Source organism: Melanostigma gelatinosum (genome assembly GCF_949748355.1).
Source record: "Melanostigma gelatinosum genome assembly, chromosome: 1".
Classification (NCBI taxonomy): domain Eukaryota; kingdom Metazoa; phylum Chordata; class Actinopteri; order Perciformes; family Zoarcidae; genus Melanostigma; species Melanostigma gelatinosum.
The window spans coordinates 18323283-18349336 of NC_136634.1; the positions used below are offsets into that span (position 1 = coordinate 18323283).

Consider the following 26054-nt stretch of genomic DNA (forward strand, 5'->3'; position numbering starts at 1 on the left):
CTACTTCATAATTCACAATCCTACTGTCCAGTTTAGCTTTAATTTTCTTAATTTTCCCAAATCTCTATGCTGAACAGCTGAGAGACATGTTGTATTACTATCAGTGGACGGGGTTGGCTGTGCGATCCCCGTGCTGAATCGAGCCAGGCCTGCCTTCTCGGCATGTGCTCATCCGGGTACTTCTGGGTCCACCACGTAACCTCACGTAACTCGACCTAAATCATGAACTCATGGAATACAAAAGTGCACCCACAACACAAACCGTTGAGAGAATACGACTGATAATCGGCCTTTAGATCATTCACAACAACAGCTGCATATGTCATGTAATCAGCGGAAAGCACATTATGTAAACGTGACAGAAACACGTTGTGTAACAGTTGAGGCTGACCAATCAGAGCGCTGCATTTCTCCCTGCGTCGTCTCCTTGGTCGAGATGTTGAAGGTTTTCCTTGTCAGACGTGTTTACCAGGCGTTACAATGTATCCACTGTTATAATGCCCGCGTTATGTGCGGTATCTTAGTGTAGACTATCGTTACATGCGGAGACAAAACGGAGCTATTTCAGCGTTTTCTACTTTTTTGCGAGCGAGTAGTTACATGGGCTTCACCCACGCCTCGCGCGACAGCTAAAGCAAATGCATCATTTTAAACATCGCTGCTGGCTGAAAACGTGTTTCTTCTGAACGACTTTCCGTTGAATCAACGTCCATCGTTGCTACTGGTCAAGAGTTTGGCCGTTTGTCTCGCGTCTGCTGTCCCACTTTGCAGCTCAGGAGACGCGCCTCTGTGTTTGCGTTAATGGCGCAAGGTCTGACCAACCAGTACCACTCCTCCACCAACCCACTGACCAGGTTCAAAGCTTGGACACGGTTGTGAATGGACACTTGACTATTTTTGCTGTTTTGTTGTTATTGGGAATTTCCTACCCTCCTTGTTACACAACTGGGAATAAATAAATAAATAAAGCAAGCGACATGGTGGTCAACACCATCCACTGGTTCCGGAAGGGACTCCGGCTGCACGACAACCCGTCTCTAAGGGACTCCATCCGGGATGCGGACTCCCTGCGCTGCGTTTACATCCTGGACCCCTGGTTTGCAGGGTCCTCCAATGTGGGCATCAACAGGTGGAGGTACGTGCGAGCGAGGGGGAGTGATAGGTGGGTGGAGGGTTAAACAGAATATTTGTCTGCACCTCACCCCAGATCTAGTGAACCCAGTTTAATTAACTCTGCTTATCCATCCAATGGTCTCACTAACACTGTCTGTCTGTGTGTCTGTCTGTCCAAATGGGTCAGATGTTCGCAGTTCTGGATAATTCCTCGGCAGTGCTTTTGCACATTCTTTGTAAATACTGTGAAACTAGATATTAAAGCGCATAACTAATGTATCAGTTAGCCACCCAGTAGCTTTGGTAACATTCTGCCGACAAGGATGCTCATTTAGCGAAAATACGACGAATGGAAATAGGCGATAACTATATAAAGAGATGTATAACATTCAAAGAGAGCGAATTTTACAAATAGTCTGACGTTTTCCTTGAGTCTCTCCTCTGCTGACGTTCAGATGGCGCATTGTATCATTGGCCTCATATTGTACCACTGTACAGTTCAGTATGAATTGACTGTAGTCCATAATTCAATTCATTTGTAAAGAACTTGACCCGTATGTCCTGTGAGGAGGTGTTTAAGGCAGTAAGCAGGCCCTATACCACGATGACGACACATGTTTCCAAGCTTACTAACTCTGATGCTCAGCCCTAAATGGAAGAAATTGGGTCAGTGTTATGGTGGTTACATCATCACCACTACTTCACTATTTTGACCTACATTAAACACACACACACACACACACACACACACACACTCACTCCACCTCCTCATTTACAGTGAGCACACTATCGCTATAGATTGTCCAACATGACCGTGGGCACATTCCCTTACAGATGGCACACCGTTGTGTTAAGTGCAGTTGTCTGTCTGCTGCTCTTGGTGACATTGTGCCAGAGCTGTGTACGGTCCACTGTGTGTGTGAAAAGACTTCACCAGCAGAGGGCTGCCTGTTCACATTCAAACACCTCACTTTCACGCACTCTTCATTGATGAGAGATTTTTGTTCTGTAGCCTTATGTAATATTTTTTAAATATCACTGATGGTCACAATTAAAATTTTTTATTTAATTTGGTCATTTGTGCACATGAGCCGTATGGTTATGTCTTTTATTTAAAAGTTTTGATTAAAAGGAATGGCCCAAGGGATTATCTATCGCTAAATCGGACATTGTCAAAAATATGGTGACAAAAGTATTGTTGCGTACTGTAACGATGGAGATGTTGGGGACGAGAGGGGCCTTTGGAGAGCCCAGAGGATATGAAGAGACCAAACTGTCTGGCACGCTGCCGCACCGCTGTACTTTAGAGCCGCTGTCAGACACTTTAATTCATCCTTCACATACAATATAGTTTTGTTTTCGTGTCTATTTTCTTAGGCAGCATAACGGAACAACAAACTGAATCTTGTAACCCTCTGGTTTATAATGAATTAGTTGATCATCCTGTCTGCTTGGTTCCAGGTTTTTGTTGCAGTGCTTGGAGGACTTGGATGCCAGCCTGCGCAAACTCAACTCCCGCTTGTTTGTCATCAGAGGCCAGCCTACAGATGTCTTCCCACGGATTTTTACGGTATGATCGACGTCTTATACTTTATGCTTTGTAATGGAATAAACTAACTTTTTGAAATGATTTTAACATCATGTTATAGCTCATGTAGCAGTGGCTGAAAAACAATGAAAGCTGTTGATCGTAAACTTATGCAATTGCCCTCCCAAATTGATTGCTTGAAAATGAAACACGAAGATATTTCATTGTTTCAGTCTTAAAAGTCGCCCATGACCCCAGTTACATATTAAGTGCCCTCACATGTTGTCTTGAAGCCAAGTTTGAAGTTAAAAAACAATTTGTTGCTCGTAAAAAATAACATTCACTGTAATCAATGTGGTCAGTCCATCTTTTTCATGCATGTCCTGAGAGAATACAACAATGAATGGTATCTGTTGCTGTCCCTCAGGAATGGCAGATTAACCGCCTATCTTACGAGTATGACTCTGAGCCATTTGGCAAGGAGCGTGATGCTGCCATCCAAAAACTAGCCAGCGAGGCTGGGGTGGAGGTCATGGTGCGGACCGCTCACACCCTCTACAATCTGGACAAGTGAGTGACTTTACCATTTTAGTTGAAGCAAATGTCCCATAGTTTGAAACACTGTTGCTTTTCCCCTCCTGCTTTGAGTTTGTGAAGACTTGTGTTGATTTCCTTTACATTTGTCTTTCCTAAAGGATCATAGAACTCAACGATGGTCAGTCTCCTCTCACGTACAAGCGCTTCCAGGCCCTCGTCAACCGTATGGATGCTGTGGAGCTGCCTGCAGAGACGATCACATCTGAGGTCATCAGAAAATGTGCCACGCCCATCAGCGAAGACCACGATGACAAGTTTGCGGTGCCCTCCCTGGAAGAGCTTGGTAAGTTTTATTTATTTGATATATATCTTCATTCATGCACCTAACAAACGTACAAATAATCATAATAAAGTCCCAGACTTTGACATTTTTTTGAATATTGTGCTTTTTCAGGTTTTGAGACCGAGGGCCTGACCACAGCAGTTTGGTCAGGTGGAGAAACAGAAGCCCTCATGAGGCTAGAGCGGCATCTGGAGAGAAAGGTAATAATATATTTTACTAGACAGTATACGCACAAAATAAGAAGTTAATATAGTTATGATTAACTTTAGATTGAGTGCTTACTTAGCTTAAGTCATTACATACTTATGGAGACTGAGCCAAGACACATTTCTAAATAGAAATAGACGCAGGTTGATGGTGATCAAACACACGAGGTCTATGTATACAACGTCAGTGTCAAAAATCGAAGAAGGTTCATCTATGAACCTCATGTAACGGTTATCCGGTTTGTACAGTCATTAGAGTCAGAGATTCTTCATTCAGGTTGAATTATTTTATTAAAAAATTTTTTGCGGAGCGTATCGGCAGATTAATTGGCTAGCAGCTTTTTCCTGCGCCAAACTATTGTTGTTATATCGGCCTTTAAAAATCCAGTATCGGTCATGTTAATGTCTAGACATCTGGAGAGGCGAGAGAATCCAATCTTACTGTTGGTTAGATAACGATGAATCTTTAGATGCCATTTCATCTAGAATGGGGAAAATTAGATCAGTTTCTTCATAACTAGAAAGAAAAGATTGATCATCATTAAAAAAACATTATGCATGACTGGTGTAGTTTTGATGAGACGATTCTAGGATCTGCACACACTGTGTTTATATGCTATATCACCATCAACAGCGTCTTTGTTTTAAGCCTCAGTGTTTGAGTCCTGAGACTTAAATGTTTCACTTGATGTCTGTCATGTGTTTTCTCTCAGCGATCACAGTGGGATTATTTTAATCAAACGTTGACTGACCTGGTTTTTTCAGGCATGGGTGGCAAACTTTGAGCGTCCACGAATGAACGCCAACTCCCTGCTGGCCAGTCCCACAGGCCTCAGCCCCTACCTGCGCTTTGGATGTCTCTCCTGTCGCCTCTTCTATTTCAAACTTACTGATCTTTACAGGAAGGTATGAAGGACCACAGACAGGAAACAACACAAACATTTCATATTTGGAAAAAGGCCATTTCACGTTTTATCATTTGCTTTCACTCAGATTGGTTTTATGTTGATGTGAGAAGCATCAGCTGAGGCACTACTCTGTGATACAGGCATTAAAATGACTACACCGTCTACATCTTAAAAACATGAATAAGTACAGCTTTTTCTAAGACTGTGTGGTCTATCTTATCAGGTCAAGAAGAACAGCACTCCACCACTTTCCTTGTACGGCCAGCTGTTGTGGAGGGAGTTCTTCTATACGACTGCCACCAACAACCCCTGCTTTGACAAGATGGAGGGAAACCCTGTTTGTGTGCAGATCCCCTGGGACCGAAACCCAGATGCGCTGGCCAAGTGGGCAGAGGGAGGGACAGGCTTTCCCTGGATAGACGCCATTATGACCCAGCTGAGGCAGGAGGGGTGGATCCATCATTTGGCGAGGCATGCCGTGGCCTGCTTCCTCACCAGGGGAGACCTCTGGGTCAGCTGGGAGGAAGGCATGAAGGTAAGAACAGAGAAAAGGGATCTAGGATCTGAGTATCTAATGTGCCTATCTGCTGCTGTCCTGATGTTTCTTGCTCTGATTGAAGCTACTAGCATGCATTGTCTCAACTGTCCACTGTCTGTGTCTTGTACAGGTGTTTGAAGAGCTGCTCATAGACGCGGACTGGAGTGTAAATGCTGGCAGCTGGATGTGGCTTTCGTGCAGTTCATTTTTCCAGCAGTTTTTCCACTGCTACTGCCCTGTGGGATTTGGACGACGCACGGACCCCAATGGGGACTTCATACGGTCAGTCAGTACTTCCATCTGCATCACATGAACATAAAAGCACCTTTCAAAAGCTCAGTATTTGTGCACCCTGCAGTCATTTCAAATGGGGAACTAATATCTCATTGTTAGCTTGTGCTCTTCTGTAGCCTCACATAGGACTGATTTGTCAAGGTTTGTCACAATATAGTCATGTGAAGTAGGGGTGTAACGGTACGCGTATTCGTATTGAACCGTTCGGTACGAGGCTCACGGTTCGGTACGCATGATGAACCGAATACATTTGAAAAAAAAAAAAAAAAAAACTTTATTTAACCAGGTAGTTCTATTGAGATTAAAAATCTCTTTTGCAAGATGTAAGTAACAATACAAGATGTAAGTAACAATACAATATGTAAGTAACAATACAAGATGTAAGTAACAATACTACATAACATTAAGGAGCAGTTTTTGTTTTTCATGCTTATGCAGAAGATGGGTCACTCGTTCCATCATTGTTCAAAGTCAAAGAATAACTTTATGATGTTAGTTTTAATGAATAAATATATTTTAAAATCAAGTACATTTCTCTGGCATTTATAGTTTTCTACTGGACCGAAACGTACCGAACCGTGAATTTTGTGAACCGTTACACCCCTAATGTGAAGTAATTGTACAATGAAGCAAATTGTGTGTACTAATTTAAAGAGCCAATATTGTTTTTGAAAAGAATGAGCTTTCACAGTCCGTATTACTGGACGTGAATAACTTCAAATCCACTGCAACATTACTACAACTTATCAGACAACACGTACGTGTATCTGTAGCGTGCTGCAATATTCTACTTTACCTTGTATCATGTTCCACACATCGTTTATCCTCCAAATCCGTCTTCATTCTCTTCTTTCTCTGCTTCCAGGCGTTATTTGCCCATATTGAGAGGCTTTCCAGCCAAATACATCTATGATCCTTGGAATGCCCCAGAGGAAGTGCAGAAGGCAGCCAAGTGCATCATAGGAGTCCACTACCCAAGGCCCATGGTGAACCATGCTGAAGCCAGCCGCGTCAACATAGAGCGCATGAAGCAAATCTACCAGAAGCTCTCCAGCTACAGAGGACTGGGTAGGGACAGGAACCAAATATGTATAACCTCAGACTCACTCTCTCATGCCATCATTTGAATGCATTTCAAAATATCTGGAAATACAGGTTGCGTATTTATACAGATAAATATATATATATATATATATAGTTCTGACTTTTTAGTCACTCGCGCAACCCAGGATTCCCTATGAAATCTGTTATGAGACCCAACCCCATACACCACGATGATGGACAGTAGCTCTGAGCTTACTTGTTGTTTTAATCGGAGCAATAACGAGATAAATGCTTCTGTTGTGCGATCGATAAGGGGCAGTGTGCGGATAAAACCCCAGTAATAGCTCTGCTGTTTTGTAGCAACTATACAGGCACAAAAACATCTGGCTGTCACATGTCGAAACACTTTTATAAGACCAGAAACGGTTTCTTTCTAGTTGTGTAAATTAAAATGTCTTGGTGTCCTTGCAGGTCTGCTGGCAACAGTACCTGCCAATCCCAGCAATGGTGCGAATGGCAGTAGTGGCAGAGGAGTCCACTCAGGGACCAGTCATGGTCCGGGAGGGTCCTCTGCAGGCCTCTCCACATATGCAGGAATATCTCGAACAGGTATGTAGGTTGGATGGTTAACATTGTCATTGGTTAGAATAAAGTTCTTTGAATGTTAATACAGTACGTACATTTAAAATTGTACAAGATACTAACATATTATTTACGCAGAGTCATTACACATGGCTAAAACTGATACCCATGAAACGTGGGTCAGCTGTCAGTGTGATATCAAATATTTGCCATCCCTGGCCTGCAGGATTTGGGAGATATTTACTGAATATTGAGCTTTATTACCGAACACGACGAAATTACTGCTCCCAAAACAAGCCAGATGTAATTACAGACATCTTTACAAGTACATACTGCCCATAACCAACCGGTCCATGTATATCCATTCATTATTTATTATTTATTTCTTTCTTTAATGTTTGTTTATAACTTACAGAACACCTAAAACATTCCTTCCTATTTTCCTCTGCTTCTGTAGATAACTGCATAACAGTCCTGTCTGGGTTTTTTATGTGCACGTAGACTTGGCCAAATGAAGCTGATTCTGATTCTGATGTTCAAAAACAATAAAATGACCTCAGCCAAGTTGCTGAACTGCAAAAGGAAGTAACAGCTTGATAGGTTTATTCACTTCACTGTTCTAATTTATTGACTTTAGTGTTTTATGTTTTAATGCAGAAAGAGGGAATTCCACGCAGAAGCGGCGCCGTGAAGAAGCTCCTCCCAAAATCAGCTCTAAATCCTGGAGGCAGAGCAACTAGTGTGCAAAAAGCAAAGGGTCGCTCTGTCATCGGGATATCGTCTTCTCCTGAAGCGCCCTCAGCTGACACACTGTAGTAACTGTAACTAACAACCATGGATAGATGCATAGATCCATAACAGCTTTTGGTCTCCAGATTGGACACATTGCACATCTCAGGAACCATGGAAGGAATTCAGAGACAGTGCTAACATTGAAGAGCGAGAACCCTGTAAAAGCGGAGAATAAAAGGAAGACAACAATTGATCTATGAAGTCTTAAAACCAATTGTCTTCCACTACAGTATGTAACTGTAACAGTTAAAACCACTATGATCACCAACACCCCACATCAGTCAGGCATTGGGGTGAAACTGTAATTCAGCGGATTATTAAATCAGCTGAATGTTTATATAGGCTTCACTTCTCAAATATAGTGAGCTGGATATATTTTGTAATACCTGACTGCTTCGGCCTCTACATCTTGATGTGAAAATGACAAAATCTGAAATCTCATTCCCATCTGAGTGATGGGGAAACAACACAATCCGGAGAATGTGGAAGATTTCTTGTTTATGGCTGACACCCTCAGCCACTGTTGACACTGAGACATATGACCGAGATAACACACGGATGTTGAGTATTAGAAGGAAGGCTGTCAGGTTTGACGATACAGCAGGCCTTAAAAAGACCATTGTACATTTTGTAAATATTTGTTTTAATTTCCAACTTTTTTTACATTTGGTTCTGTGGTTTCTAAACTACTTTTGTAAATAATGTGTAACCAAAACTCAAAGAGTTCCACTGTGAATGCATGTGATTTTGTCTCCCAGGTGATTGTAAATGTATTATTTTTGTATAAAGAATGACCAAATTCTAACTGTATTGAAATGGCAATAAATGACCTATCCTTTTGCTTTTTACTTGAACATTTTATTTGCAGTCGCCTGTATTTGCACTTATACACTGTATGTGAACTTGAGACAATTCGTTTGAGATGGTGTGTTGCATATCACATCATTTTCCACATATGTTTGTTTACCTTTCATCTAGTTTTCCTCAAATGTTGCAGATATTTATACACATTTGAAGTAACCTATAGTAGGTCCACTGGTGGACTCGGAGGGGCGTTTTCAGTGCAGAAAACACAATCAAGTGACTTCTTGGAGGACCTTACAGTAGATATAAAATGCCCTATGGTGCCTTTCCAGAGGAGAAAACAAAGTGTGATTTTGGATGCTGTAATGAAAAACATGTTTTAAAGTGCCTTCTGGAGTGTGCTTCAATTGGAGGAAACACAAAGAAGTGCCTTCTTGGATGCTTCTACGGTAGATAAAACATCTCTAGGGTGACTTCCCAGAGGATGAAGCTCCCTCTTGGATGTCCCTATGGTAGATAAAACATGATAAAGAGCCTTCTAGGTACCATTCCAGTGGAAAAACACACAATCAAGTGCCCTCTTGGATGTCCTTTCCAGTGAAGATGTAGTGCACGAATCGGTGCCCTTAGATAGAGAAAACGTGATACAGTGCCATATAGGCTGCCCTATAGTCCGCTATTGAGTAGCTCAATGCTCAATTAGTTCATATTTTTTATGGATCACATGGTCGATGTTCGCTTCGGTGTGGGGAAGTTGGCTCTGTTGTGCTGTCGAGACACACTGTGAAGGTTCGAAGCTGAAAATCCCCTCGAGGATTCACTGCATCTCCACCGTGTCCAATAACAGCTGCAGGTGTCGGTGGGCGTTGATAGCTCAGATCAAGCCTCTATAAATTGTCCCCTCGCGCGTTGAGGAAGTACGGTCTTGTTTCTGTGGTCGCTTGAGTTGGAGACAGACATGGACGGGGACAAAGTGCAGAATAAGCCTATTCGCCTCATTGCAGCGGTCTGCAGCGGCAGGGGCATCGGGAAGGATGGACAAATGGCCTGGGATTTACCGTAAGAGTGAAACCGTTTGTGATGACGGCTCTTAAAGGCTTAATTCAGTCAGGAAACGCGGTGCAGCCTAGCCCATCAGTGATATGCTCTATTTGTCTTCAGTCACATGCCTTATTTGAACTGTTTAGCTATTAGCTTGCATGTCGTTCTCTGCAAACATCAAGGTAACGTTTTAAAGAAAAGTTTAAAGCCGATGAAAGCAGCTGCTAATAATGATTTTCACGAGTTAATTAACAGTGACGCGAGTAATAATGCTGCCTTTGTTGGATCAAAATGGCATGATGCAATGGAACGGGCGTAGACACCTGTGACCAGAGGAATGCTTGGTATTTCTAACTGACAAACGTCAAATGAAGTTGTTACAATTGTCATTTAATTCCTGATGTGGTTAATGAATCAAACATGCTGCAGCACTATAGTTGCAAAGTGAACTGGTATGCCTTCTAGCAGCAGCTATATGCTGAAGTTACCAGTGATGTCAAGGTGTAACTTAGTACAGCAGCAGTACAAGTGGGGAGTATAGTGGTGCAGTAGAGCAAGTAGTAGCAGTACTGCTAGACAGTATACAAGTGGTGCCTCATGGGGAGCTTGTAAAGTAGAGTTGTGTTATAGAACTACACTGTATTCACTAGGGCATCATTTGCTCTGTGTGGAAACTATAAGCAGCAGTACAAAGGGTTAATGAGCTTGGTAACAGAGCTGACTGTTGTTGAAAATAATATAATATTTAAAATGTGACTCTTGCAGATATGAATTCCAGAACTTTAGGAACCATGTCCTGGGGGTGTCGAGACCAGGTATTTCTCAACGTCAATATTGCATCATATTAAAGCCGCCTTATATCCGGCTGGGTTTTAAAACGGGATAAACTGTTTCTTATTCCAAATGTATTATATCTCAATATCATGATATGAAATTACATGTACCATGTTGGGGTCTGATAAATGGCTTCAACATGTGCTGTGGACAAAGACAATCAGGCCTTCACTGTTTCAAGCACAGGTCTCATCCTGACTTGTAGTTTGAGGAGAGCAAAGGGATTTCACACTCAGGTGTGAATTCCCCCCCCCCAAATAACCATGGTAACCGCGGCAATCTCATTGGCCGAGAGCCAAGAGACCCGAGGACCCCTGTGGTTCGGCCACTGTTCTATAAAACTCTCTGCTGCCCCCACCTCATAGCTTTTTCCAACTCTCCCTCCGGGGTAACAGGAGGCACACAAGGCTCTTCGCTCGGACACCCCCGTCCAGGCCACAGAAGAACCAGCTTTCCCCCCACGAGGAAACAGCAGCCCCTCGAACCCTCATCAAACCCTGTCAGGTCACGAGCCATTTCGCTGGACGAAACAGCCCGTGATAACGAATCTGCATCAGCATTCGTTCAGTGCTTTCTGCTTCTTTTTATTTTGTGCACAAACCGGCACAGAGGAGCCGACGAAGCCTCGCTCCTCTCGTGACCGAGGATTCCCGGCAAGACGCGCAGACACGTCGTCTCATCCGAAGTTAACTGTTCTCCCTGCAGCGAGTACAGACCGGACCTGCGTTTGCTCCAGAGCCACGCTAACGGACCGAAGCCGCGCCAGCTCACCGCCGCGCGACACACAGCGCCCGCTGCAAAGCCGCGCCGACCCGCAAGCTCCCCCCTGTCCCCCTTCCCGACGAGGAAAACGGACAGCTTTGCCACAAACACTTCCACGTTGCAACGAAGCATCTACAAGTAAGATTCTTGGCATTTGGGCATAGCTTAGCTTAAATTAACTTAAGTTTAATTCAGGCCATTCATTTATATGTTGATATTCCCGTGTTTTTGTGTGTTTAAGACTGTCGCGTGATATTGAGGTATTACGCAATCATTACGGCGCAGAGAAGCGCCGCTGTATTTGTGTATCAACTATGACTGTTTCTTTGGGATTAATTTCATTCATTGTCTTCCACTCCGTGTGGAAGTTCTCTTTTCATTAACTCGACTCGGTGAGTGAGCTGAGGTGCGTGGTTTATCACGGCATAAGTTACCGGCAGTTCTCAAGACGACAGCGGTATATTTATGCGTGATAGAGCCAGCCAACTCAGGCTCACTACAACGCGCACCGCGCGCAGAAGTCTGATTCATGAGCCCCCACCTTTTTTCTCTTTCCTCCTTTCACGAAACACACACACACACAGCTCCGAATTCTACCCCTGGGGAAACTCGTTCAAACGAGCGCCTCACATCACGTGCTGCCCAGGCAAACGTGAATTACGCACAGCAGCCCCATTCTGCCATTTTGTCCGGGTCCCTCGACTCCGCCATCTTTGTAGTTTCTAGCTGTAGTTCTTAAGGCCCCTCCCCTTTGGCCAGCGTCACTCGACGCCGCCATCTTTGTAGTCTTTAGCGTAGCTGTAAGACTCCTTCCTGTTCACCCACAGACCCACACACACACACATACACATACACACACAGACATACACCCTCATCCATTTTATTCATTCTTTAGTTTAGGCATATAAAATTGTATGATAATGTTTGTTGGTTGCAATATTAATTGATTTGATCATTTATTATTTTGATTCAATAAACTCTGTTATACTTTCAGGAGCAGTCGTCTGTGATTACTTGTGCATATGTATTTGATAAGACTGTATGTAGTAGCCGGTGCTCGAACTTAAAAACCTTCACTGTCACTGAATGTGTAGTCATACGCAGACTATTGACATTATGAGTGACTACTAATTATGAGACTTAGTTTTATCGTTTGGTTATTGGTCCCTGTTCGCAGGGTGGTGCCCCGTTTATATTAATAACCATTAATAATTGTTACATACATCAATAATTCTATTGATGTCAAGAATTCAGTTTCTTAAATGCTGATAACCCAAACACGCTCCTTTAGATCCCAACATAATGGTGCCCCGTGTGAGGGTACGTTATTCCAGTTTTGTTACAGTATATATGCACATTAATCCATAATTATTTTTGAATAATTAATTTTCCAAAAAATATTTTTTCCGAAAAATTATTTTTTTTTCTTCTTTTGAATGATCCAAATTCCTGAAACTTATTTCCCAAAATAGGTAGGCTTTGATCTTCAAAATCTTGTCTTATTGTAATTAAATTTTTGATTTTAAATTTTGATTTTTAATCTTAATCTTTAATTCCCTTCTCGAAATTTTATTTCGTTTCCAGGTTTAATTATTTGTTTCATTTCTTAAAACTAACAGCCAGCTGTGTAGTAGATTTGATCGTTTATTTGTAATACCTTGCTTGCTGTCTTAAATCCCTCAAAGAAGTTACACACAGCTGTCACAGGCCCAAAGTGCTAAACCACATTAGCATTTTCGCACCTCTGGCTGCAAAGCAGTAGTGATACCTCAGAGCAGCAACAGTAGAAACGTAAGTCACAGAGCTAGACATTTCACTGTGCGCCTGCATGAACCGTAACACTAACAGTAAATAACATCTAACAGTAGAAATCCTAAGTTACAGAACTAGACATTTCACTGAGAACCGTAAACACTAACAGTTTCCGTTCTAACACTAGGGAATTAACAACTACTGGGAGTCGTGCTCATTAGAGAGAATGAGCAACGAGAAATCCCCCATTCCTGGAGCTGTAGCTCCAGAAGACACCGCACTACGAGATGCGGTGGCTGATGTCCTCGGACTCACAGCAAAGGAAAGAGAGTACTTTGCAAAATACACTGCTGTCCTATGCGACGAGCAATTAGAGCAGCTGATGGCTTATGTAAATAACCCAGCAGGTAACAGAGAGCGCCTGATTCAGGACGTAATCGGCGAAATACTGCTCATCTACCATCAGAAAATGCAGCTGCAAGCTGCCCGAACCCGGGCACAGAGCGACGAGCAGCAACGCGAGATCTGGACACTCCGAACAGAGGTTCAGGAGTTGTCACGTGACTGTAGAGCCCTACAGTCAGAAAATAGTAGCCTGCGCAGTGACCTCAGAGAGGTCAACCTAGAACTCTCTAAAGCATCAGAGAGTGATGACAAACTGAAAGCGCTTCAAGGTGTTCCAGCAACCCCGGTAGGTACTGCTACCCCCTATCGAGCCTTTCAGCCCAGTCATTTCTTGGTCTCGGCTCCCTCATTCCCCGAGACCCGAACCACCTTGCATTTCTTGAAAGCGACATCCCCGACCAGGAGGAGAGAGGACCAACACCAGGTCCTAGTCGGCCCAGGTGGCTTCAAAACCACCTCAGGCGAACGCAATCCTCCACGCAGTTCACGCGCGCGACAAGAACTGACCCCATCCCCCTCAGGGAGGGAGGATGATAGTCGTTACCACCATCGCGAGTATGGAGACTCAGACGACTCGGACGGCCCAGGCCCCATCAACCTTGGAGGCCTGCGTACTCGACAGATTGAGTCTCTGGCAAAAGACGTAGAGCGCTTCAATCCCGATAATCACGACTCGAGCATCGATGACTACCTAAGGGAGATCGATCGCTGCCTCCTCGACCTATCGCGCCCCTCATCGCGCGAAAAGCTAAAGCTAGTGTGGAAAACCACTGCGCGAAGCGTCCACGCTTTCGTGGAAACGCTCCAGCCGAGCATCCGCGACTGCTATTCATCCCTTTGTCACGCCCTTAGGGAGGAGTACTCCCTGTACACCGACCCAGCTTCTGCCACCCTCGGCGCCTTTGCCATTTCCCAGGAAAGGCTACAGTCTCCGAGAGACTACTTCAGGCGTTTGAGATCTGCGTACTTCCAAGGACGTAACGCCCCAGGTCTAGAAGAAGACCATGCCTTCAAGTCGCTATTCTTGCACAATCTCCACGACAACGTGAGATACGATGTTACTATGCACTGCAGAACGAGTAACCTCACCATGCCAGAGATTAGGAAATACGCGCAACTTGCATGGGAGACACGCGGACGGCCGACAAATCGGTACGAAGACACCGCCATAGTCTTAGGCATCCAACAGTCGAGCGACTCCGACCTAGCGTCGGAAGACGACGAGAGGACTTGGCCTAGCGAGCCCTGGTCACCCCCGAGGAACAAACGACCCTGGCGGTCGAAAGACCAACGGAACCAGGGGGGTGAAAGACACCCTCAAGGGCAACTCATCAGGTAACGCTGACTCGCAGCCCACCTGACTAAGCCAAGTGACCTTTCCCCCTGCTGCCAAGTCGACATGGTAGGGGGGGGGAAGAGAACTCAGCACACTTCCGGAAACGACCACTCCCATTTCGCACCTCGTTCTTCAACCTTCTTGGGCGACCTTGTTCGCAAAGGCAATGCCCGTTATGTATATATCTATACATATTCTTCAGTCCTACTGGGGGGTCATAACACTCTTGCTCTACCCGACTCCGGGTCAGAAACGAGCCTCATGTGTTCCCCCACCTTTTCGCATACACCTCTAGGGTGCCACAACCTTAGAGGCCCTTCGAGCACCCTAGCTCGTAAAATCTTACGTCAACTAAGCCTTCTTCTCCTGCTCTGTCAGCATGAGCCACCTCCAGCTTGTTCAACGAAGCCACCGCCTTCTTTCAGCCGAGTCATCACCCGGGCCTGTCAAGTCGCCGGTGCCGTAGGTAACTGAACTTGACCTGTGCGCCGGACCTGTCTCCATCTCTAAGTAGGAGGGTGGGGGAGGGAGATATCACCAGCCCGCCATGACACACTCCAGAGTGAAACTGTTCGCGACGTTTCCCTGAGTGCTGACGGTAACGTGGGATATCTGCCCTCGCCACTCAAACAGCGTGAGGGGGGTGGGATCTCTGACAACAGAAACTTAGAGAGATGTACTTCACAGGAAGTACACTCTAATCTCGCCAGTGCCGAAACCAACCGGCAGAATGGCAGCTTACTATTGACTACTAACGTTTAACTGCATGCTCCAACTCACCCTGTAGACATGCACTAACCGCTAACACATCCAACTTGAACCAGAACAGTTGCATGACCTGAAAAACGTTCATTGCGACTGTAAACTGATGCTCCACTCTCATAGAGAACCCTTTGCATGCTTTATAGACTCTACCAGAAGTAACCAGAGAAGACATAACCTCTGCCGTAGCAGTCAGATTTAACCCAGGACCTCATCCGAGAAGGCTCAGCTGTCAACAGCTGGAGCAGCGAGAGACCAGCCTAGCTAGTCACACTAGCCGTGCTAACGAAATCTGCCAATCTGCTACCACTACCGTTATGCAACCCTCACAGGTACCTCTGGCCTATAGTCTTGGCAACGCAACTCCAATATCGATTGATTCTAAAACTTAGACACAGGACTTGCTCTAAATCTACCGATTAGAGAGAGATAGACGCACATATCATGTACCAATAGATCCAGAAGCGACAGACTAACTGGATTCCCTCCTATTCATAACACCACGTAGCCAACCTACGACTGCTCCGCCGACGGACTCCAGTCCTGTCTAGGAGTTGAACCAGTAACCACTGTTTGCCCCTCACCTGCTTCTTGTCTTTCTATTCTTTCCTTCTCTCTCTTTTGTGTTTTGTTTTGTTTATTTGGGTTGTTACTTTCTTTGACACTGTGCCGCAATGCTAGATTATCACAACATCATAATAGCGATTGAATTATTTGGGAATAATGTTTTGCTCACCTATGATTTGAATTGTGTATGATAGTAGATGTAGGTAGAAGTAGTTAAAGTCATCTGCCCAGATGCCACCTTAGTCATCTGCCCAGATGCCAATGAACTCTGAACTTGAACACCATGAACTTGACCACTATGAACCTTGAACTCTATGAACAATGAACACTGCCTGTTTTAACCACTGCTTTTGGTCTCAGGAACACTTGGACTGTCTCACCTCTTCAGGTTTCCCCACCACATGGATGCACATGCCAGCCCTTGGTTTGCTCTAAAGACCGAAGCCAACATCTCGCTCTTCAGAACAAAGGGGGGATGTTGGGGTCTGATAAATGGCTTCAACATGTGCTGTGGACAAAGACAATCAGGCCTTCACTGTTTCAAGCACAGGTCTCATCCTGACTTGTAGTTTGAGGAGAGCAAAGGGATTTCACACTCAGGTGTGAATTCCCCCCCCCCAAATAACCATGGTAACCGCGGCAATCTCATTGGCCGAGAGCCAAGAGACCCGAGGACCCCTGTGGTTCGGCCACTGTTCTATAAAACTCTCTGCTGCCCCCACCTCATAGCTTTTTCCAACTCTCCCTCCGGGGTAACAGGAGGCACACAAGGCTCTTCGCTCGGACACCCCCGTCCAGGCCACAGAAGAACCAGCTTTCCCCCCACGAGGAAACAGCAGCCCCTCGAACCCTCATCAAACCCTGTCAGGTCACGAGCCATTTCGCTGGACGAAACAGCCCGTGATAACGAATCTGCATCAGCATTCGTTCAGTGCTTTCTGCTTCTTTTTATTTTGTGCACAAACCGGCACAGAGGAGCCGACGAAGCCTCGCTCCTCTCGTGACCGAGGATTCCCGGCAAGACGCGCAGACACGTCGTCTCATCCGAAGTTAACTGTTCTCCCTGCAGCGAGTACAGACCGGACCTGCGTTTGCTCCAGAGCCACGCTAACGGACCGAAGCCGCGCCAGCTCACCGCCGCGCGACACACAGCGCCCGCTGCAAAGCCGCGCCGACCCGCAAGCTCCCCCCTGTCCCCCTTCCCGACGAGGAAAACGGACAGCTTTGCCACAAACACTTCCACGTTGCAACGAAGCATCTACAAGTAAGATTCTTGGCATTTGGGCATAGCTTAGCTTAAATTAACTTAAGTTTAATTCAGGCCATTCATTTATATGTTGATATTCCCGTGTTTTTGTGTGTTTAAGACTGTCGCGTGATATTGAGGTATTACGCAATCATTACGGCGCAGAGAAGCGCCGCTGTATTTGTGTATCAACTATGACTGTTTCTTTGGGATTAATTTCATTCATTGTCTTCCACTCCGTGTGGAAGTTCTCTTTTCATTAACTCGACTCGGTGAGTGAGCTGAGGTGCGTGGTTTATCACGGCATAAGTTACCGGCAGTTCTCAAGACGACAGCGGTATATTTATGCGTGATAGAGCCAGCCAACTCAGGCTCACTACAACGCGCACCGCGCGCAGAAGTCTGATTCATGAGCCCCCACCTTTTTTCTCTTTCCTCCTTTCACGAAACACACACACACACAGCTCCGAATTCTACCCCTGGGGAAACTCGTTCAAACGAGCGCCTCACATCACGTGCTGCCCAGGCAAACGTGAATTACGCACAGCAGCCCCATTCTGCCATTTTGTCCGGGTCCCTCGACTCCGCCATCTTTGTAGTTTCTAGCTGTAGTTCTTAAGGCCCCTCCCCTTTGGCCAGCGTCACTCGACGCCGCCATCTTTGTAGTCTTTAGCGTAGCTGTAAGACTCCTTCCTGTTCACCCACAGACCCACACACACACACATACACATACACACACAGACATACACCCTCATCCATTTTATTCATTCTTTAGTTTAGGCATATAAAATTGTATGATAATGTTTGTTGGTTGCAATATTAATTGATTTGATCATTTATTATTTTGATTCAATAAACTCTGTTATACTTTCAGGAGCAGTCGTCTGTGATTACTTGTGCATATGTATTTGATAAGACTGTATGTAGTAGCCGGTGCTCGAACTTAAAAACCTTCACTGTCACTGAATGTGTAGTCATACGCAGACTATTGACATTATGAGTGACTACTAATTATGAGACTTAGTTTTATCGTTTGGTTATTGGTCCCTGTTCGCAGGGTGGTGCCCCGTTTATATTAATAACCATTAATAATTGTTACATACATCAATAATTCTATTGATGTCAAGAATTCAGTTTCTTAAATGCTGATAACCCAAACACGCTCCTTTAGATCCCAACAACCATGATACAAGATTACTTGATGAAATTCATTCGGTATTTGAAACTTTCAAGGTTTTGAAACCCTGTGCTATGTGCCACAACAAGACACGTGAGAGCTGCAACAGTTTGGACTTAAGTGTCAAATATCTGATTCCTATCTGTGTCAGGAAAGCTGAACTTGATGGTTTGGGGAAAGCTGTGCTGGTACTCCGTCCAAAAACCTGATTTTCCTCTGCCCAATGTGCTGCATGCGGTGCTGAGCACAACACTGGAGTGAGTGCTCTCTCACACAAATACCTGCAGCAACAAGGGCGACAAGATATTTGGGGCCGTCCACAACAGATCCTAGGTTTTCATGGTCACTCGTCCTTCTTAGTCCACACTACTACAGTTTTACTCCATCTTTGCTACGTTTACACTGAGCAGCCACACCACGCCGGAGTTTTGGAGCACCCTAAACGGAGGACCCTGAAAACTCCGCCGCGGTTGGAGGTATTTTACAACTCCGGGGTTTTGGTTGAGTGTAGACGGTCTGACACGGATGTGTGTTAGAAAAAATGAGCCCACACCCGCGCTCGCTACTGGATTGGTCATTACCAACCATGACGTCTCCGTCCCTGATTCGTCACACTCTCTATCACGTGACCCCTACCCGGAAGAAAACAAACAGCCGGGCGACCAGCAGCGATTCATTTCAACATGGATGACGAATGGCAAGCCTTGCTTGCTTTGTTGTCTGTACTAGCAGCTATTGTGGCGTTGAATTCAATCTAACGGAGGTCTCTCCTCTTACAGGACGGTTCCAGATCACGCCCACTTCTTGTGTCCAGACTTTGACAGTGCTGCCCGTCTGGCTGTACAGCCCCCCCTCGCTGACTTGATTGAGACCATCTGGGTTGTTGGAGGGACGCAGGTCTACGAGGTAAACCTGAGCATTGAGCTTTTCCCCTCACGCATGTTTCCACTAACCTGTGATCCAGCATTCCCAACTTCAATCTGGTCTACTCGGTCACAATAACCAAACTCTTTGTTTTGCATTGGTATGTATGTCATTTGGTGAGCATTAACTTTAAACAACATGCAAGATATGGACAGAGTAACAACCCGTAGTTCAGCATGGATCTAACCTCTAACATGAACTCTCAGCAGCAGGGCTGGTAAGCAGGTGTGCCAAGTGGAGCCACAAATGTGCAAAGTTGTGTTTTGCAGCTTAGATTCCTTACTACTTATGTTTCCTCTCACATTAAAAGAGCATTCATATCTCATATTGTGTTAAAATACACATGGAAAAGCAGGTTATTAGTAATGTTAATGTGACCGAGTTCTCTGTGGCTTCTTGTTTATGATCAGGATGCGCTGAAGCACCCGTGGTGTGACTTTGTCTACCTGACAGATGTCATGGCAGACTTTGACTGCAACGTTTTCTTCCCTGAGTTTGACACAGAACTCTTTAAAGAACAAGAAGGGTACGTGTTCATCTCATCCTCAGACTGTTCTAGTGCAGATTGTCCTAACCACTGAGGCTGAACGTGTTAAATAGTTCCGAAAGTGTGATTTCTTTTTTTTTCTTTTTTTTTCTTTTAACATGCAAAGTTATTTTATACGTGTCAAGCCTCCCTTGAGAGTTGTTAAATTGTAACTTTCAGAATGTTTTGGTTTAAATATTTCATCTCAATAGGATTTACTGACAACACTTACTTCAATTAAACTGAATTTGATTAATTAGCAAATAATGTTCAATAAAGGTGGCTTCTTACCTTGGTTTTGGTATTTTCTATAGTTTTATATTATTCTACTGTTATTGAAAGTCTGAGTACTTTACTCGTTTCATGTCAGAAGGTTTTCTTCCACAATGAAAGCTCATTTATGTATAGATATCGTTTATCCATTCAATTATTGTATTTGACAGCTTTTTGCCCTTTAATGGACTCACAAAACCGGTTTTCTTGTTTCCAAACTAGATTTCCTGATGTACCGACTGGAATCCAAGAGGAGAACGGCATTAAGTACAGATTCCAAGTATTCAAGAAAGTGACCGGTTACGCGGTGTAGACGAGTAACGGAGAGAGTCAACGTCAGAACGCCTTGAAAACCTGTCGCGATTTATTGAAGAGTCACCTCCTGGATAGACTGTGGAGACGTGCTGCCAAAACTCAAACCCACAGTGCGTCGTCATAACTTTGTGCAAGGCAAGTTTATTTGTATAGCACATTTCAACAACAAGGTAATTCAAAGTGCTTCACATAAAACTATTAAAAGCATCAAAACATAAGGCAAAAGAAAAGGAGATTTAAAAACAATTAAGAACATTCATTAAAACATTTAAAAAAAAAAAACAGTGCAAGAAATAAAATGCAGTAGTAAAATGCAGGAAATTGATTAATATATGAATTGAATGTGGTTCAATTAAAGGCAGCAGCAAACAGAAAAGTCTTCAATCTTGATTTAAATGAGCTGAGGGTCTCAGCAGACCTGCAGCTTTCTGGGACTTTGTTCCAGATATGTGGAGCAGAAAAACTGAACGCTGCTTCTCCATGTTTAGTTCTGACTCTGGGAACAGAAAGTAGACAGGTCGTCTGGGACCGGAGGGGTCGGGATGGTTCATAAGGTAGCAGCAGATCAGAGATGTATTTTGGCCCTAAACCAGTCAGTGCTTTGTAAACCAACAGCAGGATTTTAAAGTCAATTCTTTGTTGGACAGGAAGCCAGTGCAAAGACCTCAGAACTGGAGTGATGTGATCCACCCTCCTGGTCTTAGTGAGGACTCGAGCTGCAGCGTTCTGAATCAGCTGCAGCTTTCTGACGGACTTTTTTACAGAGACCTGTAAACACACCGTTACAGTAGTCCAGTCTGCTGAAGATAAATGCGTGGAAATGTTTTTCCAAATCCTGTTGAGACATAAGTCCTCTAATATATCCTTGATCTATTCTTCAGGTGATAGTAGGCTGATTTTGTAATTGTCTTGATATGGCTGTTCAGGTTGAGATCTGAATCCATAACTACACCTAGATTTCTGGCTTGGTTTGTGGGTTTTAACATCAGTGACTGAAGCTAAGCGGTGATTTTCAATTGTTCGTCCTTGGTACCGAAAACAATTACTTCTGTTTTATCTTTGTTTAATTGAAGAAAATTCTGGCACATCCAGTTGTTGATTTGTTCAATGCAGTTACCCAGCCCTTGTATGGGATTATAGTCCCCTGGTGACATAGTTATGTAGATTTGTGTGTCGTCTGCATAATTATGATAACACACTTTGTTGTTTTCCATAATCTGAGCTAGTGGACGCATGTAGATGTTGAACAGAAGAGGCCCCAGTATTGAACCTTGGGGAACACCACATGTCATTTTAGTCAGCTCCGATGTGTAATGAGCCACAGACACAAAGTATTCTCGGCCCTTCAAGTAGGATTCAAACCAGTTAAGTGCTGTGCCAGAGAGTCCCACCCAGATTTTTAGTCTTTCTAGGAGTATGGCATGGTCGACCGTGTCGAATGCAGCACTAAGATCTAGTAAGACTAAGACTGAACTTCTGGCATTGTCTGTTTAAGTGGATGTCGTTGAAAACCTTAACAAGAGCAGTTTCAGTGCTGTGGTGCTGTCGAAAGCCTGACTGGAAAACATCAAAGCAGTTATTTACGGTCAAGAAGTTGGTCAGCTGTTGGAAAACCGCTTTTTCAATTATTTTACTAAAAAATGGGAGGTTTGATATTGGCCTATAATTTTTCATCGTTGCGGAGTCTAAACTAACCTTCTTTAGGAGCGGTTTAAAAACAGCAGTTTTTATGGCTTGTGGGAAGACACCTGAGAGAAGGGATGTGTTTACAATTTGTAAAAGATCAGTGGTCATGCAGTTTGAAATATTTTTGAAACAGTGTGTTGGTAGAATATCCAAGCAGCAGGAGGATGACTTCAGATGTTGTATAATGTCTTCTAGGCTTCTACGGTCGATTGAATGAAATTGTGTCATGATATTTGAATGGATGTTATTCAAAGATCGGGACAACACATATCCTGTGGTTGATGTGGAGGCACTGACTGCTTGTCTAATTTTCTGAATTTTGTCAGGAAAAAAGGAGGCAAATTGATTGCATGCCCAGGTGGATTGGAGTTCAGCAGCTACCGACACTGGAGGGTTTGTTAGCCTGTGGACGGTAGCAAATAAGGCACGTGTATTGTTCTTGTTTTTGGTTATGATGTCAGAGAAGAATGACTGCCTTGCATTTCTAAGCTCCAAATTATATTTGCGAAGTCTCTCTTTATAGATGTCACAGTGAACCTGGAGATTAGTTTTTCGCCACCTGCGCTCAGCTTTCCGACACTCTCGTTTCTCCATTTTGACCAACGTAGCATTTCTCCAAGGAGATCTTTGCTTACCCGAGACAACCTTCACTTTAGTGGGTGCAATGGCATCAATAATATTTTTTACTTTTTAAAATTGAAGCCATCTACAAGGTCATTGACTGAGAGGCAAGAGGGCTGGTGTGGAGGAGAACTTCTGAATAAATAGTTCACTGGTGTTTTCAGAGATGTAACTCTTTGTCACAACCTTGGTTTGGACATTTGTGTGCAAGGAGATTGCACTGTCAAAGAAAACACAGAAATGGTCAGAGAGTGCAACATCAGTCACAGCAACCTTGGAAATGTTTACACCTTTGGTGATGATTAGGTCCAGAGTGTACCCCCTGTTGTGGGTGGGTCCTGTCACATGCTGAGTCAGATCATAGTTATCAAGGACACCACATAGTTCTATAGACTCTCTGTCCTGGGGATTATCAACATGGATATTAAAATCACCAACAATAACAACACAGTCAAAATCAATACAGATTACAGACAGCAGTTCAGTAAACTCATTAAAGAAGGTTGCACAGTATTTAGGCGGTCTGTAAATGTTTAGGAATAAAGCTTGAGAGGAATTAAGAGCCACATATTCAAAAGAACTAAAATGACCAAAGGACATCTGCTTGCATTGAAGAGAATCATTAAATAAAACAGCAACTCCACCTCCTTTCTTATGTGCTCTTGTTTCGCTCATGAAACTGAAGTTGGGAGGTGTTGATTCAATAAGAACAGCTGCACTGTTATCTTGATTTAACCAAGTTTCAGTTAAAAACAAAATGTCCAGTTTGTGCCTAACAATAAAATCATTGATTAAAAATGTTTTTCCTGACAGAGACCTGACATTTAATAAAACTAAGTTTAATGTGGTTAAAGCTTTCTTTGTCCAATTTATTTGGACAGGCTGATGAGGAATGTATGCTAAGTTTGCAGGTTTACTATTGTTTCTTCGCAGCCTCACCTTTCTTTTTCTATAAACTTGCAGGACAGGAATTGAAATGGCTAGCTGCATACAGGGCCCCGACTTTTCCTGGAGAGAGTCAATAGCTGCTTATCCAGGTCATCAGATGGAGATTTATGTTCCTGCGACAATGGCGCAAATCTGTTTTGAAGTTGTAGGCTTGGTTGTTGTGGAGGTATTTTGCAGGTTTTACTTTCCTTAGCTGTCCTTGGCTTTGTCCGTCTGGGTGCAGGGGTTGAGGAGGAGTTCTGCCCGTGTGCTAGTGCAGGCCAGTCAGTCGCATAAGATTCATTATCTGCTCTCTCCTCCTGTTTCTTGGTAGGCCTGGTTGTGCTAGTTAGCTGTGTCTTAGCTTGCATTTGTCCAGTGTTTTGAGTCCATGGTAGAGTGGTATCATTCCCACACAGTCCATTTACTTCCGCGTTTACTTCTAGTCGGTAGATTTTTGTTTCCAAGACTGCAATCTTCTGTAGGAGTTTGTAGTAGTCGTCCGTGGAGAAGGGAGGCATCTTGCTGCTACTTAGCTTTAGCTTAGCTGCTAGTTAGCAGTAGCCAACGATCCAAATAGCTCGACGACTTTCTGGATTTGTCTTCACTCAAACGTTGAAGAGTGATATATGTGACATATCTGGCAAGATATATGTGATATCTGGCAAATTGAAGCAAGAAAATGCAAGCAGCAAAGCGACTGCACTCTCTCATCAAGGTCGAGTCCAGAGTACAAGGCAAAGTCTTGCTAACAATCTTTGCCGTAGTCATTGAGCATTCCAGTGTAAATAGAACATTTTTATACTCTTTGTAATCAATGAGATACTTTAAACCAGGCATGTCCAAAGTCCGGCCCGCGGGCCAATCACGGCCCGAGGTCAGATTTTATACGGCCGCGCCTTCTGTCTTAAAATGCATTATTTATGGCCCGCCAGCACAGTCAAAACGGAATGAATAAATCATACAAATTCAACATGCAATTCCTATTTTTACCTCATGGTGGCAGCACCACTCTGTAACTGTCTGGCTGTTTGAAATTGGCTCTGACCCTTGAACTGTCATGGCTACGGCAAGTAAAAAACGGAAAGTCGATAATGAGGGCCGCCGCTTCCAGGAGAGGTGGAGATCGCAATATTTTTTTCACCGAAAACCGAAACAACTGTGTCTCCCTAATTTGTCATGAGACTGTTGCCTTGTTTAAGGAATATAATGTAAAGAGACACTACGAGACCAAACGTGCTAATGCTACAACAAGCTATCAGAGAGCGACCGTGCTAGAAAAGTGAAGCAACTCCAAGATAACTTGGCCACACAGCAGCGGTCCCTTTCACATGAAAACATCATCAAAGTAAGCTGCGGAGTGGCCGTGGTAATTGCTAAACATGACAAACCTTTTACGGAATGTGAGGTTATCAAAGACTGTGTTATGAAAATAGCAGAAAACATTTGCCCCGAGAAGAAGACAGAGTTTGCTAATGTTTGCCTGGCTCGTAACACTGAAGAGCTATCATCAGATACGAAGAGACAACTTGATTTTTTTCGTGAGCCTGTTTCATGTGTGTTGAATTCAAATGTTAGACAACTTTTCATCACCCTCACTAAGTCATATTTAAGATTGTCTTGTGGTGAGAATATTGATCGGTTCCTATGTAATTAGCTTTTAGATGGTGTCATAACCCGGCTCCTAGGCCATGACAAATACGGCACACACAACAGATGATAATAATGTAAACTGTTTATTTAACCAAATCAAGAAATCGTTGAAACCAAAGGGAACCAAACGGAGATAACCGGCAGCAACTGGCTGGGCACACTTCACGTACACCGGAGAGTAAACCCGCCCCGAGCAATGCTAGAGCAGGGTTTTATGCCCTCCCTGTTCCTGGACCAGGTGCTCCGCATCAGGCAATCAGCTCTCTAGGGACAGAGGGACAAAAGCATACTTGCAATGATTAGAGACAGGGGCCGTCACACCCCCCCCTTAAAGTCGGTGTCCTTAAGGGATCACCGGCCTACTGCCCATCAATGCAACGGTGCCCGTGACAACGCATCCGCCATAACATTGTCTTTCCCTTTAATATGTTTGATGTCGAGGTTGTAAACCTGAAGGAACAACGACCATCGTGTCAGCCTCTGGTTTGGGCATCTGATTGAATGCAAAAAAGTCAACGGATTGTGATCCGTGTACACCAAAATCCGCTCTCCCGTTCC

At 44.1% G+C, this 26054-nt stretch overlaps 2 protein-coding genes across 2 annotated transcripts; both read left to right on the forward strand.

The window, feature by feature from the left end:
* Positions 1–469: 469 nt before the first annotated feature.
* On the forward strand, positions 470–8725 carry cry1b (cryptochrome circadian regulator 1b). The gene is made up of 11 exons (XM_079278140.1): positions 470–1135; positions 2575–2683; positions 3069–3211; positions 3337–3521; positions 3633–3721; positions 4493–4633; positions 4859–5170; positions 5304–5455; positions 6333–6535; positions 6983–7120; positions 7751–8725. The coding sequence occupies exons 1-11, from the start codon at positions 978–980 to the stop codon at positions 7831–7833; spliced, it is 1713 nt and encodes a 570-aa protein (XP_079134266.1). The 5' UTR covers positions 470–977; the 3' UTR covers positions 7834–8725.
* A 922-nt stretch (positions 8726–9647) lies between these two features.
* LOC306784737 (dihydrofolate reductase) lies at positions 9648–20973 on the forward strand (the record flags this gene model as incomplete). The annotated part of the gene is made up of 6 exons (XM_079278844.1): positions 9648–9748; positions 10496–10545; positions 18723–18828; positions 19351–19477; positions 19906–20021; positions 20517–20973. 6 exons carry the CDS (start codon positions 9648–9650, stop codon positions 20605–20607), a joined length of 591 nt encoding a protein of 196 aa, XP_079134970.1. The 3' UTR covers positions 20608–20973.
* Positions 20974–26054: the final 5081 nt, after the last annotated feature.

Coding starts and splice junctions, on each gene's coding strand:
- cry1b (XM_079278140.1), top strand. CDS start 978: ATGGTGGTCAACACCATCCACTGGTTCCGGAAGGGACTCCGGCTGCAC. Junction 3,522..3,632: donor GCCCTCCCTGGAAGAGCTTG/GTAAGTTTTATT, acceptor GTGCTTTTTCAG/GTTTTGAGACCGAGGGCCTG. Junction 5,171..5,303: donor GCTGGGAGGAAGGCATGAAG/GTAAGAACAGAG, acceptor TGTCTTGTACAG/GTGTTTGAAGAGCTGCTCAT.